Source organism: Phyllostomus discolor, chromosome 1 (assembly GCF_004126475.2).
Source record: "Phyllostomus discolor isolate MPI-MPIP mPhyDis1 chromosome 1, mPhyDis1.pri.v3, whole genome shotgun sequence".
Classification (NCBI taxonomy): Eukaryota; Metazoa; Chordata; class Mammalia; order Chiroptera; family Phyllostomidae; genus Phyllostomus; species Phyllostomus discolor.
In genome coordinates, this window is record NC_040903.2 from 185,244,203 (window position 1) to 185,264,518 (window position 20,316).

General features: G+C 41.0%; 1 protein-coding gene across 4 annotated transcripts in view; it reads left to right on the forward strand.

Moving 5' to 3' along the window:
• The window catches only part of DAAM1 (dishevelled associated activator of morphogenesis 1), a 155,598-nt gene that overhangs the window by 88,927 nt on the left and 46,355 nt on the right, over nucleotides 1-20,316 (forward strand). For all 4 annotated transcript variants that reach the window (XM_028505472.2, XM_036010486.1, XM_028505473.2 and 1 more), the window contains 2 exons: nucleotides 13,970-14,041; nucleotides 19,242-19,336. In XM_028505472.2, coding sequence (XP_028361273.1) covers nucleotides 13,970-14,041; nucleotides 19,242-19,336 — 167 coding nt within the window. The remainder of the gene's footprint in view (nucleotides 1-13,969; nucleotides 14,042-19,241; nucleotides 19,337-20,316) is intronic.

Here is a 20,316-nt window from a genome sequence, read left to right on the forward strand (position 1 = left end):
TGATTCATTTAATTTCCTTATTTTATTTTTACTACAAAAGAAATGCTACTGAAACGAGCACCAAATTTTGGATTTGGAGTACAAAATTTAAGGATTCTCTGCCTCTAGCAGCCTTTAAATTGAAGTTGTATTCCAATAAGGGCAGTTGATTCATGAGTGTTTCTTTGCCTCCTCCTCCTGCCATTACTTTGTTCAATAACAGCAGTTAAGGGAATTTTTCCCCAGTGTTACCAATTCTGTCATTCCAGCCATACCTACTTGCCACCCCTGCCTTGTCCAGAATGTATTTTCATAAATGTTGACTCTCAGTGCCCAGCTTCAGTAATGAAGGAGCAGTAAACCAACTTGCCCATAGAATGAACCAAAACATACCCATCTTTCTTCTTTGGTGTGTGGACAAGTGACCAAATAAAAAATATTGTAGACACCTTCTGGAGTCTTCTGTTGGGGTTTTTCGGGCTTGAAATATTGCTAGTGAAAGGACACAACATTAAGAGATTTCATTAAACAAGTCAGTTTTCAGAAATAAGTAACTTACTAGGTTGAAGTGAGCCAGATTTACAAGTGCCCTGTTCAGCAACAAAATTTGTTCAGAGTTGCGGCATTAAAATTCAGTAATAAACCTAGCTATGTGATTTCCGAAGTTAAGCTAACAAAGCAAAACTTCAATGCTGAGATTATAAAAGAAAGTTTCAGCACACTTGCAGATACTGTTATTGATGGAAATCTTAAACCTAGTTACCAGAGCAGACATTCTGGGTTCCAATAAATTGGCACTTTCTAAAATTTCTTTAAAAAATAAAAAACCCATAAAACTAACAAACCTCAAGTTATGGGATAAATTATTATTTCCTGGTTTATAATTTTATTTTTGTGAGATTTTCAATGTACAAAAATGTGCAGAATATAATATGCACCCACATTTAACAAATGCCAACATTTTATCTTTTCATCTTGGGTTTTTTAAAGACATAAAACATATGGTTGAATCCCACTGGTGTCTTCTGTTCTGAAGGTGGTGTGTTTTTCTTTCCTCATCCACATATTTATGACTTTACTCTTCACATTTAAATTCATAAACAAATGTATGTGTTTTTTTTTTTTCATTTTAACTGCAATTAATAATATTGCATTACATGAAAATGCCACAGTTTAATTATTTTATCCCCCTTTGGATAATACTTCCAATTTTTTTTAAGATTTTATTTATTCATTTTTAGACAGAGGGTTAGGGAGGGAGAAAGAGAGGGAGAGAAACACTGATGTGTGGTTGCCTTTTGCATGTCCCCAACCAGGGACTCAGCCTGCAGCTCAGGCATATGCCCTGACTAGGAATCAAACTGGTGACCCTTTGGTTCTCAGGCTGGCACCCAATCCACTGAGCCACACCAGCCAGGGCTCCAATTTTTTATTAAAAAATATTGCGTGTGTTCAAAAATGTCTCTAGGATAGATAGCTAGACACCTAATTACTGGGTTGTTTGGTATGCACCTAATTACTGGGTTGTTTGGTATGAACATTTCACCTTTAATTGCCTCCAAAGTGGTTGTAGTTGCCAGTGAATTAGTTGCCAATTGTCTGAGAGGCTAGTGCTGTCTGAGGGGAGATAATTAGTCCTCCTTGCCCTGATCAATCACTTTACGTAAGTTTGAATGTTTCAGGTACCAGAAAACTGTGAATAAATTTCTTCCATTTTCCCCCATATGTCTTAGCAAATCTAATTGAAGTAAAAAATTACTGGAATAGAAGGTGTTCATTTAAAAAAGGAAAACCCAATATTTAAAAAGTGAAAATCATTCCATTCAAATACCCATCAAGCCATACAAAAGTACAAAATGTTAGAAGTACAAAAAAATGGACAATTCACCTAGCACTGTATTTATGTGGTTTCACTGACTGCGAAGAAAACTGCTCTGTGTATGGTTCACCCTTCCTCTTCTCTAGCTCTCTTTATACCCTCAGTTCCAGCCCCAGGCAAATTGCGTTTCCATCTCGCAGGCTCTTGACTGATCATCAAGCGCAGGAGGCTCCTCTGAGGCATTCACCACTTCCCTAATGGGTGACTAAGGGGCAGGTGCAGAATCAGCTCATGTGGGCAAACAAAGGAGATTAGCTGTGTCTGGAAATCACACAACTGGTCTCTTTCTCCTTGGTTTCTTTCTCCTCCTCTAACCACAGCATCTTTATCTCCAGCATCTCCTTATAAAAGTTGGGAAAACCTCTTTCTTACACTCCTTGACTCCTTCAAATATTGAGAAATTGAGATGTGCCACTGGCTGTCTAGTCCCCAGGCCTAAATTCTGAGCTAGTGGCTATGTACAAGTCAACTTTTGGATTTGGGGATTATTGATTCTTCGGTCTAGAAGTACTCAGTTTTGTTCTTTAGAGCACTGTAGAAGCAGTGACTATGTATCTGCTTTGTGGATGCCATCTCTCTTCAGTGTTTCCTTATACTCGCATTTCTTCATTGTGTTAGCCCTTTATCCAGGACTTTGCTTTCTTTGTAAATAGGGAACACCGGGCTGGAAGAGAGTGGAGAGAATGACCCCATGTTTGTGTTCACTTATAATCATTCAAACAACAATAAAGATAAGTAAGCAATGTACAGCTGAGAGAAAGTAAGATAATTTCTTGTTGGACAAACCCGTTAATGTGGAGTCGTGGAGAGCGTGGGAGTGGCGTGTCCTGTGGAGCTCTATTTCCTCCTCTGGAACAGAGGCTAGGAAAGCAACTCCCACAGCTTCCACACTGTGTTTGTCACTCATGCCCCCCCTGGTGCTGCACTATGGGGAGAACACGCTTGCTTAGGCTCCCGTCAGAGACTTGGAGCTCTGGATTTCAATGGAAGCCCTTACGAGGGTAGTGGTGTTCCGCTGACACAAAGCAGCTGTCTTTGGCTTCCCAATCTTAACTCTTAGGCAGGTTCGTTTTGACAGCTCTGGCACAGGACACCTTCTATTGTGTGTTGATTGCAGAGGTAGGAGTACATGACAGCCTTTTTAGGAGCTCCCAATCTTTCCCACAGAGTACTTGTCAGCAGTGCTATTGTGGAACCAAGGTTCCAATTGCAACTGCATGGGGCCCTTTGAGCGCCTTGCCTGTGTGGATTGAGCACGTAGGCACAACTCCATTTCACTTCCAGCATTCTGCACCTACCGGTGCAGAACTGCACAGTGAGTGAGCGCTCTCCTGAGAGAGAGCTGTGTCTCTGGTGGAAGGGGATCTCACTATATCTCATATCTGAGAATCCAGAAGTAGCTGCCTGGTCTCGTTATCACCAGCCCAATGGACCCCTGGGGATGTACAGCACAGTAAACACTCCAGAACAATTTATACGCATATTTATTTATTCTTTCACTAGTAGCTTTAGCACACTTAATACTGTTGGATTCATGTTATGCTTGGTACATTTCAAAGTTTCACCGAACCCTTGCTCCCCCCACCCACACAAAGCATGAAGAAGCTTTGAGCTTCCAGTGTAAGTTAGAAGGTGCTGCTCATACCTCTAATTTAGGCTTCTCCAAATTCCTTATACTTTAGGAACCTAGTACAAAGTCCACCAAAGAATACTGACTCCAAATTACAGGGTCTTAAATTCTCTTGTTCATCATTGCAGTACAGAACAACATTTCTATCCCCAAACGTAGATGTTTCCTCAGTTTCTAAGCTGTACTTTCGCATGTCCTCACATTTAAACATAACTGAAATAGGGGCATCTTCCAACTGATGCTTTTCTTCTTTATTTTCTTTTGCCAAAGATGCTGTCATTGATTCAGTAGTATGCCACAGAGTCAGTGATGCTTAAAGTCAGGAATATGATTGTGACTCTCCTTCTGGGGCACAATTAGCCCTGGCATAGCATTTTCCAGTCATCCTGAAAATGCTTCCGTGAATGGAATATGCCTTTGTAGGCTTACTGTTTCCCCCAATTCTCTTCTTAGTTTAATTACTGTTTTCCAAAGTCTTCCCTTTATAGCCTCGTGTTAAGCATTATATTGCAAATCATAAACACACTTTGATTGTTTTCCCAAGAGCAGGTTTCAGAACATCAAAACCTGCTTTATGGCATTCCGAAAGGCTGGTCTGGTAGCAGCAAATCTGGTAGCAAGATGTGAGGCATCAAAGGCCATTGACACCACTGATTGGATTTCCACCCTGCATAAGGGAAGTGATGTGTGTCCAAACATGTATATTTACCAACCAGCTGGTCCAAATTGTACCTAGGGTTGTAGCACTCCACAGTGACATGTGGACCCAAGACTTGGCTCTTAACAAGCTACATAGAAGTAATTTGTTTTATGTCTCTGTATACGTTTGTGTCATAGGCAACAGGGGGATGTGGGCTTGTATCATTTCTGAAAATAGTAATTGGAGAATGTTTCTTTTTCTTTGCCATGAAAATGAGGGGGAATTGTCATCTAAAATTGGCTTCAGATGTTGGAATCATACGGATTGAGATTTGTAGGCTCCAGTTATATTCCATGCTGTGAAGCACTCTGCCAAAGAATGACTTGTTAATAAACAAAACAAATGTCTTATAGTTGGGGAAGTGATGTAAAGTCTCAGCTTTTAGTTCTAGGTAAGGATTGTTGACTGTTTTTTAGACATATCAGAACATGTGATGCATTTCCCCCCAGGATCCTATGGCATATGACTTTTAGGATTTCAAGTCTGTAAAGCCGGCCAAGGCCTTTTTGGGAAAGGAGAGGCCATTGGAACAGACGGACCCCTGAGCTGTTTCAGAAATGCAGTTGATTTCCTTACACTCTTGAAGTCTTATTGTTACTTGTCTCTTTGTTTCATTGCTGCTGTTCCCCATCAAGAGACTAGGTGCCTTTGAAGCAGCACTCTTTTCTTGCCTTTCTGGGGTGTGTTGTTCAGGGGAGAACAAAAGTGATAGCTGGTTGAGAACTGCAGTGCAGGCTGGCTTTTCAGTGTGCTCTGTTTCATTTCAGGTCGTTCAGAAATTTTTGATGATTTGTACCAGTGTAAATAAAGTTTGTGACAATAAGAAAAATAAATAATGCAACAATTTCACTCTATCAAAGAAATGTTTCAAAGCACTTTTCCCAGTAGAGCTTAGAAATATTTACACTTGATTTTTATTTTGAAGCTATGTTGATAAAGATTGACATTCAATAAAAATGCACAAGTTACTAATACTTGACTATTTCTTTGTATCAAGATGAGAAGAGGGAGTAAAGTCTATAAATGAGCACAGTTTGTTGTAGCTGTACTTGCAAAGACTGAGAACCTATTGTCAGAATAAGTTTGTGATCTTGTAAGAAACTCCCAGTGCTCAAGTTTGGAAACATATTCTCATGTCTCATGTCTCATATTCATGGATCACTAACAAGGAAAGCAGGGAACTTTGTTCTTTTATTGATATTTATGTATTCTAACACCTAGAACAGTGCCTAGGCCATTAAAAAACTCAATAAATGTTTATTGGGTGAGTAAATGGATGAAAAGGAGAGCAAATGACTTTAGATTCAGTTCAGCGCTGTGAATTTTGAGTGTGATGACAGAAGGTTTCTGTTCCTATCCCACCCTTGAGACACCCTATGTTCAGAAGTATAGTGTTAATATTGCTCCCAAGTTATGCTAAGTGCTACTTTTAAATGGCATCTGGCTTCAGACCAAACTATTAGGCAACAGTGATCAAGTTTAGCTTATTTTCTAGCTGGAGGTCGGAGGGCATGGGGCTTGGGTCTAAACTCACTGAGCTCACAGCTTTTGATTTGTTTTGTTTTGTTTTATGAGCAGTGCAAGAAGTCTTAGAGGTACTCCAGTGATTTGCCCAGCAAGTTTCTGGGTGGGATGGAGGACCAGGTGCAGCTGCACGTGTAAGGCGGATAGAGTGGAGTGGTCTCATGGTTTCGAGCCAGAGGCTCAGTGATTCACACAGCCTAGACAAGGCAACGGAAAGAGGCAGAATTGGAGTAAAATGGTCAGGATGGGGTAGGTGTTCTTGAGCAAGAGCTTTGGGCAGGCCTGAGCAATTGGGCAACTTAGGTGTGGGGAGCCTGGAGCAGTGTTTGTCATACAGCTTGGCTCCCACGTTACACATTCAGAGATTGTGTTCTCCTCAGCCAGGAAGTACTAGTCATGCATCTCTTATTCTGCTACATGGTAATCATATTAAAATGGGCGGGGGGAGGGGATTACTGAAAATTCTCTCTGTGGCACTCTGCAGAGTGATCTCCACTTTTCACCGTCTTTGAGCTATTTAGCCAATTTGAAAGTTGTTTTAAAAACCTGATAGTGCAAATAATTCTTGTCTGTTGAAATGCAGATTGTCTAATGCAATTGATTACTGGCCTGTTGATCAGTTTCGTATCCATTCCTAAACAGATGCCTATATATGTCTTTGCCCCTTAGGTTGTCTTCCGAGTCCATTGTAACATCTTCCCGGTTCCCTCATTTATTAGGGAGTTCACTAAAATCTTTGACATCAGTTTGTGACATAATTTTACCTTTTAAAAATTTTACCTTTTAAAAATTCTAATAATACAGAATTTTTAACGTAGAGGATTGAGAAAGGGACTAACATTCTAAGTCAGGGGTGTCAGACTCATTTTCACTGGGCCCACATCAGCCTCGTGGTTGCCTTCAAAGGGCCAAATGTAATTTCCAACTCCTTAACAGTTAAGTAGTAGTTACATTTATACAGTCCTAAAATTATTTTGGCCCTTTTAAGGCAACCTCGAGGCCAGTGGCCCCTGGTGAAAATGAGTTTGACACCCCTGCTCAAAGTGACCTGAGACCTTTAATAATATTTTAGGCTGGAGTACATGATGTCTCAGGAGGCTCTCTATGGGAACACATGCATTGCGTATTGATTCTGATGAGCTCCATATCCAAATAGACCAAAGAAGGGGAAGGATCAGGGCTCCAGGGTTCAGAAGAGGTGTCGGGCTTCACACACACACTCATGAAGAGGTTCCCATGACGTCTGAAGCGTAATGGTTGTACAGGAGGGAGAAGGGGCTCAGAAGTGTGATCCAGAGACCTGAAGGACAATGCTCGGAAGGGTCTTTAACATTCCACAAAGTTTCTTGGCAGTTCCTATTCACTCAGTTTTAATTCTTTAATTTATATTTATGTTTTAAAGTGTCCTCAATCTTGTAACAAGAAAACTAAGTTTACTATTGCTAAAATAGACATACTTAATAAAGCAAGAACTGTCCACGTTTACCTCTGCTTCATATGGCATGCATCTTTCATTTCTAAATCACAAATGCCATGTGCTAGGGACCATCAGCGGGGCAAGAACTTGCTCTTTTTCTTCTTGGGGAGACATTTGGGTCAGACTCTCGCAGTTGCGCTCTCGGGGGAGACTGTCTAGAATCATGGCTCACTGACAGGCCATGTGAGAAGAGCCCTTCATAGGCATCAAGATATATTTGTTGGAGTTATTTTTGTGAAGAATGGACATGAAGGTATGATGAACTTATGGAAAATTTGAGATTTATTTATGAATCGAGGAAGAAAAACTTGTGCTGTAGAGCCAGTGGAGATTTTTTGGCTTGGTTAAAGAGGAGACTTCAGGAGAATGTGTTAGCTTTATTCAAATTGTTTAAATATTTGCTGATTATAGCTCATAGGAGAAATTAGACTTACTCCATGAAGTTCCCAAGGGCAGCACTAAGGCCAACAAGTGCTTGAAGTTACAAGGAGACATGAGGTGAATTTCCTAACAGAGCACTGGCCGTGACTATGGACCCTGGAAGCCTTCACTCGGAGAGCACACTATCGATCACCTGCTGATGACTTATATAAAGGACCCCTGGGAAGGGAAACTCAAACGAGGTGTCTCCAGGGTCAAAGACCTAGCTGTATAACTACACGATGGCTTTCCTTAAAAACATGCAGATGTTTTGTAGCATTAGGAAAAAGGGGACAGAGATTTGCTTTTCTTTCATGACTCTAAATGCTAAATATCGAAGCCATTGTTTTTGCAAAGTCACCCTTCAGTCTTTCCAGCAAATGACTGACATTGTGAAGCTTAGGAGGGCGTGTTGGATTTCCTGGCAGATGAAGAAGCTGCTGTTCTGTGTGGGCCCAACCGGATTTGGCAGCAGATGTACTTCATGTATAACTGTGGTAGTGGCCAAAAAATGTAACCAGGATCAGCAGTCCCAGGAACCACATGACTGTCTTGAAATGTGACAACATAGGAATTATTTTTTGAAATCAACTGCCACCCTTTGACAAGCTTCAGATGTAGGATCTTGTTTTAGCCCACTATTAAGGGTTAGAGGTTAGCACTGGAATGACTGAGTGAAGCAACAGTCTCAGAAATCCAGGATTGTGGGCCTGCTGGTTCTTTTCTTCCCAGTGAAAGATGAATAAGAGAAAGAGTCAGGGGCTAATATCAGGACATAAAGGACCCTGGGATGCTATGCTACTTGAACACTTTCAGGGAGGAGTGAGCTTGGTATGAAGGTAGATTTTTCAGGCATGGTAGGTCCTGCTACTTCTCTAGAAAGTTTAGGTTACTGGGCAAATTTCAAACCCTTCTTGAGCTGATTTTAACTTACAGTTGGGGTTTACTAAAGACAGAGTGGCTTCAAGAAGAAGAAAAAGCATGGAAAATAGTTGATGATCAAGTTAGAATTTTGATGTACTCCCGCCCTCTTGAAAGCCAAACTGTATCTAGCACAGGGGTTGACAAACTGGCACTGGGCCAGATCTGGCCAGTCACCTGTTTTTGTAATGCAGTACCATTGAAACGTGGCGGTACTCATGCATTGAAGTGTTGTCTGTGGCTGCCTTTTGCACTGCACAGTGGCAGTTGCATAGTTGCAACAGACTGTGTGGTCTGTCTGCAAAGCCTAAAACATTTACTAACTGGCCCTTTACAGAAAACACAAGAGGTTGCACTGGTCTGAGCTGTTCCATTACACTTCATCCTGGCTATCTTTTGAGAAGATACTGGTTACACTATTGTTAAGGTTGAGGGCAGAGTTAGCAGAAGTGATTAGGAAGGGCTTCCACAAAATCCTTTCCCATCTTCCATCGTGCCTGCTCTTCCTTTCCTGTCCCTTTGATCCAGTTTCGCTCACATTGACTCCTGTTTCCTGTCACTCACTTGAGTATAATGGATGCCACACGCATCATGGAGACATTTTGGCTTTTCTGCCTCTTTCTAACTAGAATCCTGTAAAAATTGTAGGTGCAGCATGAATGCATTTATTAGCATTGTGAGTGGACCTATGAAATCTAATATAGTTGTGACAAATTAATGCAACAGGTGACTATTTCAGTCATTACGAAAGGATAGAATTTTTTGATCCTATAAATAATCACAGTTAACATGTTCTCTTGTAGCATTTTCTTTATAAGCAGAACAGGTGTTCATTGGCATTTAGTTGTGTTTTGTCCTGTGCTGCAAATGATCAGAATGACATTTACTTCATACTATCATACCAAAACAATGCTTTGCTGCTGTTGAAATTCACTTGGTTAAACCTTAATATGTCCCTACTGTTTGGGGGTTGATGGTACTCATACATTGCTACAGGATTGTGAGGGAATCCAGACAGGGAAAGAAGAGCGTGTCTGTCTTTTCTAGCAAGCGGTGTCTAAGAACCTCATGGGTACGTGATGAGCACACGGAGACTTAGAGCTTTAGTTGGCCAAGCGCTTGTTGCATCAGTCTGTGATTTGTGGTCTTGTGAACACAAAGCACGTCCTTTACCCATGTCCCCGAGCATGTCCTTTACCGTTGATTGACCTTCACACAGCCTATTTTGGGCCTTACCAAGAGCATCTTAAACTGAAGAAAAACTCTACTAGTTCTTATGTATTATTACTTGGGAAATGACCCTATTGAAATTTTGCCCTGTATTAATTTCAGAAGTTTTTATTTTAAAGACTTAATTTTTAAACTGCGCTAGGTCCCACTTATACATTACTGAAAGATTTCAGCTGCTACCGAGACTTTGTTTGCCACACAAATATGTAAGTGTGGAAATTTAGAAAATTTTAGCATGCTTTGGGTACATAAATCTTAGCTCAAATCATAGATTCTTTCTCTGCACAGATAGTTGATACTGGGATTATAGAGTTATAGTAAATTTTAGAACTAGAAAATCCATGATAGGAAGACAATTAGAGAAGTGTTTTTAAATATCTGCTGCACCCCAAGGGTGGAGACCAGAGACACCCCAAACATTGCAGGGTGACTTGATGCATTTCACTTTGCACAGAGCAGCAGCAAAAGCAAAGCTCTTGTCCTAACGGAGCATGATGTGCTTTTGAACTTCTATTTTAATTGTGAAAATGGTGCATGTTCTCTGTAGAAGTTTGGATTGCACACAAGTTTAAGTAAAAGACCTACTGCTGCTGAGAGGTGGCTGTTGTTAAATTTTATTGTATTTATTTTCGGAAATATTTGTGCGTAAAGTGTATATATTTTTTCTACAGATAGGAAATAATATTCTGAAGTACTTGTACCACAGTACATTTTGTCATTTTTCATATCATTACATAATTCTACTTCTTTATTCCTGCTATAAGATAATGTGCTCAACCTTCCCCCTTTTTATTGGTTAACTTTATAATTCACTTGTTCAGACAGCACTAACAGTGAAGAAAAGTTCTCTGTAATATATATCTGTGCAAATCTAAATATGTAATTTTGGCCAAAATCCTGAAAGTAGACTTCTAGGGTCAAAAGCTGTGTGTGTGTTTTAATTTGACAGTTACTGTCAAAATTTACCTCCAAACTGGTTGCTCCAATTTTTATAGTCGTAGTAACAGGGACTTAGTTAGCATGGCCACAGCTAGAGATTCTGGAACAGTCTCATTGTCATCCTAGCTAACATTCATTGAGCACGTTCTGTGTATATTGTTCCCAGCGTTTTTTTAACTTGCACTAACTTTTCAGGTCTTCACAATGACCTTATGAGGTAGGCTCCCATTCTATAGATAAGGAAACTAAAACCGAGTCACACAGGCAAGTCACTTGTCTTGCTTACCTTTTAGTCACTTAAGGCAGTGACTAAGAATTCAAATGCATGTCTGTCGATGGCGCTGGAAGTGACTGTGTTTGAGTTTCTTACGGGGAAGTGGTTAAGAGAGAAAAGGTAGCTTTGCACTTAATGTGTATTGCTTGTGGTTCATCTGAGGTCTAATCTTAGAAAGAAGTTGCTCTGATTCTTTCCTACTGACTCTGAATTTTTGGAAAGGTGACCTTTGGCATCTCACCTGTCCCCTCTGTGCCTCTTGTTTCCTCTTTATTAAAGTGGGTATAATAACAACACCTACTTCATGAAGTAGATTAAATAAAGAGCACAGTGCCTAGAACAGTGTTTGACACATAAGCTATATATGTGTTCAGTTTTGCTATTGCTTCCATTGTAACTTCCTTTATACATTTTTTAAAGATTTTATTTATTTATTTTTAGAGAGAGTGGAAGGGAGGGAGAAACATCAATGTGTGGTTGCCTCTCACGTGGCCCCCACTGGGGACCTGGCCCACAACCCAGGCATGTGCCCTGACTGGGAATCGAACTGGCTACCCTTTGGTTCAGTCCACGCTCAATCCACTGAGCTACACCAACCAGGGCCCTTCATACATTTTATACAATCTTGTATATGTTCCACTTGTGTCTCCAGAACAAATACATAGAACTGAGACAGATGGCTTGAAGAAGAACACCTGTTAGAGGCGGTAAAACCAGGACCCAGTTGCCTTCCAAGAGTAGTACACATGTTGACTCCATCGGTGGTGTCTTCCATGGACTTCCTAGGGGAGTAGGTTTCTCCTGGCCAATCTCAGTGTCCAGGACTCCTCAGGGGACTCCCAGGGAGCAGTCGCACTCATTTCCTTCTGTTCTGTGGCTCCGTAGAACTACACGCTCTGGCAGCCACACCAGGTAGGAGAGAGTTGATTCACAGATGGGAATTTCAGTTGGCTACTGTAGTGCACATCTGTATAGAAGGACCAGGGTTGCACAAGGGAAACCAGAGCTGCATTGATGGAACGAAGAACTCTGAGAACTGCCCCCCCAGGAGTATAGTGACTACACTTGGTACATTTATGAGAAGTTTTCACATACGTGAGCTCATTTGATTTTCTCAGTCCTGAGGCATGTGAAATGAAAATAAGTCTTCCCCTTATTTTGACTACAGTATCTAGGTCTACTATTAATCTGTTTACATCATTAAAGCATTTCCAAAGTGTAGCAATTTCTCCATATATATTAATCTTCAGTTTCTAAAATGAGCTCTGTTTTATAACCATGACTATTAAGCTTGCAACAGACAGGCTCTCATGGGACCCTGAACACGGGGCGTGACTTTGTTGTAGTTCTGGAAGTTTGCCCTAGTTTGGGGGAATAAAAAGATCTGGCACCTTCTATTTCATTTTATAGGTTCAAATACCATTGAATATCATTATGGGCTTTGGCTTGCTGAGCAGGCTGGTGACAGTGGGATTGCGTGAACTTTACTACTCTGTTTTAAGGGGAGAGAAGGGTTCGGCCTTTCCACTGACATTTAGCTAGTTTAGTAACATATGTTAAATAATAATCAAGGGCTCTTCTAAAAACTCATCAGATTTCCTAAGCCTTTTGGAACCATGGAAGTGTAATCCAGCCCAACTTCAAAGCCACCGGGGTAGCCTTTGTCCTCATCAGCTGGCTTGTTCAGTCTCTAAGTGAAATTCATGCAACCGCCTGAGTTCAGATATCAGTTACTGACAGCTTTTAAGGCACTGTAAGCAATAGTTACTTTGCCCCCTTTTTGTGACTACTTAAAGAATAGTTTTGAAATTACGTTTCATTTTTCTTACCCAAGTAGACAAGTGGACCTGTCTAGAAAGATTGCTTACAGAAAGTTTATTTTTGAGGAAAAGTATAGAACTGAAATTAAAAGTCCCCCCATCCCCAAAACTGCTGTCCTGAGGATTGGGATTCTGACACCAGTTAATAGGTAATAACTACTTCATTATCTGGTAACAGGTACTAGTAACTGGTCTAGTATCTTCTCCAAGGGGATGGTGTGGGGGGCAGAGGAGGTTGATTGTACTAAGCTGCTTTCTGAATGTGAGGCTAGAGAATAGGTGAACTTTTTTTTTAGTCTGTTTGATCACAAATGACTTGCAGCACAAACATGCATGGAGAGAAGCTGCCCCATTCATTCATTCATTCATTCATTTGTTTTGGAGCTGTGGGTTCAGCTGGCACAGACCTCCCATCCACAGAATACCTGGGGGCTTCGAGTCACTCTGGTTTCTAAGGCATAAGACTGGCTGATGCAGTTTAGGAGTAGGTTCCTGAATTCCTTGGGTTTCAGTTCTCTTCAACTGAGATACGTTACATTTTTTATCCAAACTCACAATCTGTCATAGCCTGAGGTCTGGGCCTAGGACTAATGTGTGTTCATTTTATTGCCTTCCATTCAACGTCAGGCTTTATTCTCCATCCTCATTGAAGCAGTACCTAGTTTTGGTCACATCACATTAAACCCTCATTCAAAATTTTTACTTTCTGCTGAGTTCAGAATAAACTAACTGAAAAAATTTAGTTAACAACTGGCTAAATCTTGTGTTCATTTTTAAAGACAACTTTCTCTCTCTTGTGGATTTCATCTGGACGAATCGTCCAGCAGTGCTGTCCTGAGTGTGACACAGAACTTGGAGATCCTTTGTCCTGGCAGCAAACACAGTGCCCTGCCCAAGGTTACTGTACCCCCAAAGGAAAACAGCCTCACACTGTGATGTGGCTAAGTTCCCATTTAAATGACGTCAGCACTCTCTGGAAATTGATAGGGGAGACCACCCTAGTCCAGTGGACAGTCTGACGATTGAAAGCCAGCATTGACAGACAGATATTTTCTATCTCACTGCCTTCTAAGGGTTTGTGTGAGCCATTTTCTAGACACTGTGGAAGTCAGATGTGCTTATGACCTGGATGTGTGTACATCTGGTGGTATATCACATTTTTGTTTTTCTCTTTAGGACCAGGAAGAAAACAAGGGAGCAACCAGTTGGCCTGAATTCTACATCGATCAGCTGAACTCCATGGCTGCTGTAGGTACACTTTCTGTTCTTCCAACACCTGTTTAAAATACAAGTCTGGTACAAAGCACACAGTTGCACAATAAATCCACTTGAGTAAGAACTACCAAATATCATTATCTTTCCAACTCCATTCCAAATGCTCGTTGTTGGGAAAAGGGGGAGTGGCAGGCAGGAGTGGTACTTGGCAAAATGTTTTTTTTTTCCAGTGTGTTTTAAATAAAATCAGCACACCCTCAAATGTGAATTTAATGTTATAAGAGGAAATCTAATCTTAAATCTGGCTTATGTTCAACTTTAACTTGCAATTGCTGTTACAGTTATTTGGAGTTTAGTTATGGCAGCGCCATTCTAAAAGTTAATGTCATTTACAAATAGTGCAGTGAAACTATCTCTTCATTGTTCTCCTCCCATTCTCTTATTTACTGAGGGTTTGCTTAGTTCCTGGGTTCTTGATTTCACGGGGCACCAAAGCACTTTTTACTCATCTAAATAACAAAAAAAAGTGCATGGTGTAAGTGGTGTTATGAAAAGGCATGATGCTAATAATAACACCCACTGAGATGTCCTTGGGGATGTATTTTGATGCATTTATTTTTGGTTTAATCATTGCTTAAAATGCATCCTCAATGTCTAAAATATGTGTTCTGATCACGTGGATGTCTCTGTTATGTCAGCATTCTAAGCAGCTTGAGGAGCCACGTATTGATCCTTTCTGAAGTGTCCAGCAGAAAACGAGTCATGAACCTCTGAGCCTCAGTAACTTAAATCCTGTTTCTGTTGCCCATAGTGGAACACAGCCTTTGCCTCAGTGGACTCGCTCATGAGTTTAAAAGTCAATCTGTCCAATTCAGCTTTGAGTTCATACTATCCAAACAGATGATAGCTTCCATAGTGCTTTTTGCTACCTTTCTTTTTGCCTTCCCCAGAGTCCTTATGAAGAACTAGTTTCTTATCACTTAAAGCAGACATTTAGCTGCTGCTGCTGCAAAAGTTAAAAACTGACTGGAACACGTGAATCATTCACACCTTTGCGAAACTTTCAGAGAGGCCTTGACTTTTGGTAACTTCCTCTTTTGTAGCCTCTCCTTTGAAGATGGCTGCTTCTACTGTCACACAATGAATAATAAACAGCCTGGTAAATGTGAACAGAGCTGTATAAATTATAGAGACTCTGGCCCCAAGGGTTTCTAGTCTAAAAGCACAGCAGAAAAGAACAGAAAATAACCACCACATCCTCCTCGTACAAGGCATCCTACGCATTGGAGAAGATGACGAGAGGGTGATTTGCGCATTTATATGAATGTGTTAGCAGAATGTGAGGCTTGTGATGACCGGCAGGGATTTTCTGTGCTTCCATCTAAACCATAATCATGTAGAGCCATTTACATTTCCTGCATGTGAAGGTTCTTTTCTGAATTCTTGTTCTTTGCTGTTGGAGGATAAAGGCAGGCTTTCTTTCTAATTAAGTCAGCATTGTTTGCTATTTAACAGGGGCAGCGAAGCTTCTTTGTTAATGAAATCATTTATATAAATGGAGAAGCACTAAACACTATGGTTTTTTCCTTTCTTCAAATTTCAGGGCAGTTGGGTTCATTTGTCCTTTAGTGACTTAACCTAGGCCTTGTTGGGAGTCAACCTGGCTCCCTTCCTACTCCGAGGGTCCCTGATGTGCCAGCCTGTGACCCTCCTCCGGGAGCCACCTTTCTCCATCCAGCTCCTTGGACGGCCCTTTGCTTCATTCACTGCATTCACAAGTTGTGCACATTCTAATTATATTTGCTTCCGAATCCAACGTCCTTTCCAAGAGAATCTCAAGGCTATTAAATTGTCAGCCACTTTGCTGTTCTTTATGTGTTAAACACCTAACAAAGGTTTCTAGTGCTCCTTCAAGGTCCCAGCCAGCATCTTTGCAGGATTAAAGGTGAAAGGCATTAACAGTTCATGAATTAAGGAGACCTGGGAACTACTGTGTGCATAACGCAATAAGGAGGCCTGATGAGACTGGAAACTGCGGAATTTTCTGTTTTCCTCACCATGCATGTTGCCACTACCTCCTCCCATAGTTCTGGATAATCTCTCTGATAACTGTCTTAGAGAAGGCCGTAAGACATGTGGGAGAAATCCTGAGACATTTTCCCTAGGGATTGGAAAGGCACACAGTTCCTTCAAATCCTTTTATGGCCTGGCAGCTGGACTCTGGCTCTGCGCTTAGGAAATTGTTGGAGGGGCATTTGTCCATTGTCATCATCCATTGTCTTCAGCATCAGTAGCAACTGCTGCTAGTGAGTGTGGGTCATGTGATAAGCAGTATAACAGGCACTTTACATGTTGTCTTAAAGGCTTACAAGCACCCTGTGCTTTAAGTGCTATTTATAGATAAGGAGCCTGAGATCAGAGAAAGGTTACCTTGCCCAAGGTCATCTAATTAGGAAGTGGTACAGCTGAAATTTAAACCTATCGTCCTGAGCTCAAAGACTCCTTCCCAATTTGCTCTCACTAACTTGGGTTAAAAACCTGTAAAAGAGGCCTGGTTAAACACCCCGCCCCCCAACTTTTCTGAAGTGGGGCAGGCATCTGTTTTCTTTAAGGGGCAGGCCTTGAGTGATAAACAGTCCAAGTCAAGGACTGCAGCACTTACTGGCTTGTGAAGCTGTTTGTGGAACAAGTTCAGTTACTTACGTAAGCCTCCTAACAAGAATGCTTTATTCTTAAAGGACCCCTGAATGATCTGTTAAAGAGTGAAAAAGAGCAATAAAAGAGTGCAGCCCTGCAGGGTTCTGGGAGGACCCAGGCCTTCCTAGTGTGTGACTTTTCTGTGCACTCAGGAAGGAAGGATGGGAAATGAAACTCAGTGTGCTTAGCCCACTGACTTAGTGATTCCACACCAATGAAATGTTCCAGACCGGCACTTGGCCCCAGGTTCCCAGGCTGGGATGACTCTCATCTGTGCCTTCCCTCCGCCCTGCATGTTCCAGGGCATCCTCTAGCAGCTTTGACCAGAACACCCTCTGCCGGGATGCACTTTGTCTTTTACCCCCTTCTCATGGGAGCAGGGATTTATTAAGCTCACAGAGCACCCAAAGCGGGTCACAGGACTGTCCTGCATGTGCCAAGATGCGTACTGGGTGTTTGGTATAGCAGCCATTTTTAGAAATGTAGGCATATCCCCCTTTTCCACAAAAAGTTGCAAATGAAGCCTTCCTCCTAAATGTAAAGCTTGAAATCTTGACTTCCCATAAGTTATTTTATTTTGAAAAGTCACATTAGAATGTTAGATTCATCTATGTATCCTCAGTTTTCTCAATACAATAAATAATCTTAGATTTATATCTCATATCATATACAAAAAAGAGCATATTGTCTTTTGTTGTGAGAGGAAAATAATGGGCCTTATATTGGGAGGGGAAATTCCAATTTAGCTTTCTTGACTTTTTGTAAACCTCTGTCCGAAGTCTACTAGGGAGAAAGTCATTGTAGTGTGCTTTTATACAGACGTTCCATCTTCTTCAAGATTGTTAAGATAAATACATGTATCTTCTCTTAGTATTAGTGAGCCACAAGAAAAAAATGTGAGTAGTCTTTAATTTGGGGTTAGTTTTGTGTGATTAAGCTTAGGAACAAGGAGTGATATTCATAAAAGGCTTGATTCTGAGCTGCAGATTCTAAGTGATTGCTTAAGAGGCTAGAGTTCAGCTGTGCCGTAGGAGATTAAACGTACTTGGCTGTATTTGTGCTGAATTTTCCAGGGGATGGGTCTCACAGAGCTGTGAAGGAATTCACCGGCTATTTCTGCACACAGCTTCTTCCCCAACCGTCCTCTGGTGACAGCTGTCCAGACGCATCACTGGCCAGAGGACAGCTTTAGCAGAAACAATCACAGTTTAAAAAACAAGGCTTCACTGGTTTTCATTTCAGTTGCCATAAATGATACTGATATATTTGTTTGCTTTGGGCTTTACTCCTTTAATTATGAAGTCAAAGTTAGGCTTCAGTTAACATCTAGTTACTTAATGCCGATACTACAAACTAAAGGGGGAAAATGGAGTAAAATCCCCCCACCCCCTTGGTGATTTGTGGAGCCGAAAGAAAGGGAGAGACTGCATCATTGTGACACACTGGATAAGAGCCAAACATTTATTTTTCAACACCCCAGTCTGTTCCCCAATTGTGCATTTCATCAGAATTGGTGACAGTACAAAAACTGAGATAGACAAGCATGTGTTCAAGGGACCAGTGCTCCCAAGGGGAGAGGCACCTGGGACCATACACTGGGGATACTTTTAGTACAATTAGCTGATCATGGGGTGAAAGGAATGGAAGAGACTATTTACCAAGTTTATAAGCCTTACAAGCATTTGTGACTTATATAATATCAATTGAGATTTGCTTCCTTAGAGCCTCACTCTTCCCAGTGAGGTCCACGGACCCGCAGCGTCCGCATTGCACGGAAACTAGTCAGAAGTGCAGCACGTTAGGCTTCATGAACCCAGACACCCCATGTCAGAACCTGCGCTTCCACAAGATGCCCAGGTGACTCATATCCACATTAGAGTTGGGACACGCTGCTCTAGCAGCCCCCTGAGTACAGAGTGCGTGCACACACACACACACAAACACACTTGCGTGCTCTCGATCCCTCCTTATCCTGATTTCCAAGGGACGTTGAGTCATTTCTAAAACTTCAACGTTTCCTCTGAAGGAATTGTCCATCTTAGTATCAGGTCCAATTTAATTCTTCCTTTAAAAAATAATTTATTTACGAAAAATCATAAAAGGTTACACTTTTCATCTGAGGAATGAGAGAAATAGGGTGGCAGGATTGCTGCCCACCTCAGTTTGGTAGTGTGAAAGTGAAACTTTAATTGCACAGGATGTTAAAATTAACTACAGGTTCACTCTTCTTTCTACCAAATACAAATTTATCAGAGTGTAGTTACACAAACATTTGGACGACTTAACCTCTACTGATTTCTAAACATGTCCTTAAAGCTTTGTTTAAAATCTGAAAGAACTAACTTTTAGTAGAGATAACAAATCTAGAATTCTTGGTGCTTTTGCTCTACATTTTGGCTTGTCATAAATCTTTATTATAGATTTATTATTTATTTTTATTAAAAGTGATAGTGGCGCGTAACCTGTGGGTTTGTCTTGCTTGTCCCATAATTAAAACATAAAATTGGAAGAAGTAACTTCAGTTTTCTTTGCACAGAGAAAATCTCTGCTGGCATTAGAGAAGGAAGAAGAAGAAGAGAGAAGTAAAACTATAGAGAGTTTGAAGACAGCACTAAGGACAAAACCAATGAGGTAATTTTTTTCCTGGGTAGTGTACAGCACTTGCCTGTTTTCTTTTTATTTTCTTCTCTTCTCCTCTATTCTTTCTTCGTCCCTTTTCTTACTTTCTTTTCTTCTTCCCTGTCCCCCTGCTACAATAGCCAAACTTTTGAGTAAGTCTTAAAAGCATGCAATTGGCCCTGGCTGGTGTAGCTCAATGGATTGAGCGTGGGCCTGTGAACCAAAGGATCGGGGTTCGATTCCCAGTCAGGGCACATGCCTGGGTTGCAGGCCAGTTCCCAGCAGGGGACGCATGGGAGACAACCATACATTGATATTTCTCTCCCTTTCTCCTTCCCTTACCCTCTAAAGATAAATAAATAAAATCTTTTTAAAAAAAGCATGCAATTGAACCATGGATGAAATGCTTTAATCACTGAACATTCAACAAATTGATTTTCTTTAATTAAAAGATATGCAAGCAGCCATTAGAATGGCTAAAATTGAAAAAGACAGAGACTAACAAGTGTTGACGTGGCTGTGGAGAAATTACCACCCTCATCAGTTGCTGGTGGGAATGAAAACCAGTGCAGCCACTTTGGAAAACAGTTGGGTAGTTTCTCAGAATGTTAAACGCAGTATTACCACATGACCCAACAATTGTACCCCTCAATGTGTGGCAAGGGAAATGCAAAAAGCATCCTCCAAAAGTCATATGCCAATATTCATATCAGCATCATTCAGAATAGACAAAAAGGTGAAACAACCCAAATTGTATCACCCAATGAGTAAATACAATGTGATAAATCTATACAGTGGTTTACTCAGCCATAAAAAAGAATGGAGTACTGGCACACCCTACAACATAAATGAACCTTGAAAATATCTGTGCAAACTGAAGGAAGCCAGACTACAAAGAACTACATATTGTATGATTCCGTTTATAGAAAATATCCAGAAAATGCCAATGTGTAGATACAGAAAGATTAGTGATTGCCTGGGTTGGACATGAA